This window comes from Propithecus coquereli, unplaced genomic scaffold, assembly GCF_000956105.1.
Source record: "Propithecus coquereli isolate 6110/MARCELLA unplaced genomic scaffold, Pcoq_1.0 Scaffold178, whole genome shotgun sequence".
NCBI lineage: Eukaryota > Metazoa > Chordata > Mammalia > Primates > Indriidae > Propithecus > Propithecus coquereli.
This window is the reverse complement of record NW_012142523.1, coordinates 4,637,403-4,639,264: the sequence shown is the minus strand read 5'-3', so window position 1 is coordinate 4,639,264 and position 1,862 is coordinate 4,637,403. Positions and strand designations below refer to the sequence as shown.

The 1,862-nt window shown below is 37.9% G+C and overlaps 1 protein-coding gene across 1 annotated transcript in view; it reads right to left on the bottom strand.

Annotated features, from left to right (window-relative positions):
* The window catches only part of AGO4 (argonaute RISC catalytic component 4), a 53,492-nt gene that overhangs the window by 39,078 nt on the left and 12,552 nt on the right, over nt 1–1,862 (bottom strand). Inside the window, exon 2 of the mRNA XM_012642348.1 lies at nt 594–714. Coding sequence (XP_012497802.1) covers nt 594–698 — 105 coding nt within the window. The 5' untranslated portion in view covers nt 699–714. The remainder of the gene's footprint in view (nt 1–593; nt 715–1,862) is intronic.

Sequence of the window (1,862 nt, the reverse complement as noted above, 5' to 3'; positions counted from 1 at the left end):
CAGCTAATTTCTTTCTATTTTTTTAGTAGAGACAGGGTCTCACTCTTGCTCAGGCTGGTCCTGAACTCCTGAGCCCAAACAATCCTCCCGCCTCGGCCTCCCAGAGTGCTAGGATTACAGGCGTGAGCCACCATGCCCGGCCCAGGTAGTACTTTTGTTAAAGTACATTGTCTCCAAGATTAAGGCAATCTCAGTGGAAAAAAAAAGTACATTGTTAATGTGAGAAATTTGAAATATATATAAAGATGATATAATCTACCTAAATTCTAATGCTCATCTCATCTTTAATTGTCAAATAACTAAGAGACAGGAGAATACTATCATCATTACAAAAACAACTCTAAGAATTGAAGTGTTATAAAAAGGAAACATTTTTAGATTTTTTATTCATGTATAATTGTTGTATATATTCTGGAGGGGACGTATGATATTTTAATATTTGTATACAAGGTGTAATGATCAAATCAGGGTAACTGAAATATCCACCACCTCAAACATTTATGTTTTTTTGTGTGTTGGGAAGAAAGGAAAACATTTTTATTGTATGTAATTTTTACTAAATGACCTAAGTATTTTTTGCTGTTAACACTTACCCTATCCCGTCCAATTGGCAGTGGATGTGCTGTGTACATGTTCCTTTTGCCATCATAGCCAGGCTGCCGATCACCAAATATTTGCATCTTGAAGTGCCGCACCATTGTATCCACTACCTCCCTTCACAGTAATGGAGATAATGGCAGTTAGCTTTCAGAAACGGTGGACAAGGAAAGCATCACCATGCCTTAATCATTTAAATTCGGTTCAATTGGAAAAAGTAAGAGTTAAGGTTACAATTGATTCATGTAATTAAAAAATAGTTAACTAAAGAGAGGTAGCAACAAGTGTACAAAAGCAACTACAAGATGATAACAGAAGGGGGGAATAAAAGGAAAGAGCATAATGACATTATGGATGCATTTATGGCATCCTCTCAAACTGCTCTTTCCAAAATCCTCTCCTATGATAAACACAACTTTGTAAGAATAATTTATCTTGGGTATCTAACTTTGACATGAATGTTCACCACTGAATGATGATAAGTTTGTTATCAAATCAACATTTTTATTCAAGTATACTGGTTTTGGGAAAGAGACTAGGCAGGAATTCAGAAATCTGAGGATTAATAAATGTAATACACAAACAAATAAGTCAACCCCTTTGCCTAATGCTGGTGATTTATTGTTCTGCACACTCTCTTGTTTTATCCCAAAGTGTTCCCAAGCAGTGTAGACAAGGGAATGTTGTAAAATATTCTCATGCCCCACCCCCAAAATTACCAGTATAGTTCCTTTGCTTTTAGAATGAAAGCCTTTCTGTTAATTAAGCATGCATAGCTTTACTTAAATGTCCTTGCATATACGCCAGATCCCACCACATGCAGGCCCTGAATAAATGGCAGCGGCAAGGAAACTCGAGTACACAGTTTAAGATATGCACAAGGTCTGTGAGATGCTTGAATGCCAGAGCCAACGAACTTAGGTGCTTTGACTTATCAATGCTAGTGAGTTCCATGTGTGGGAACTATATCTTAAAAGTCAAAATATATGCCAACTACCTAACATTAATATTACGATGGGGAAAATCGGTGGGAAAATCACATTTACACACCAAATCATGAGACTGAAAAAAAATGGATGGAGAAATCTGGTATCACACCTTCCTCATTTTACAAAGCTAACATTTTCATACTAGAAAAGGTTAATCTCAGGGCCGGGTGCAGTGGCTCACGCTTGTAATCCTAGCACTCTGGGAGGCCGAGGCAGGTGGATTGTTTGAGCTCAGGAGTTCGAGACCAGCCTGAGCAAGAGCGAGACTCCCGTCTC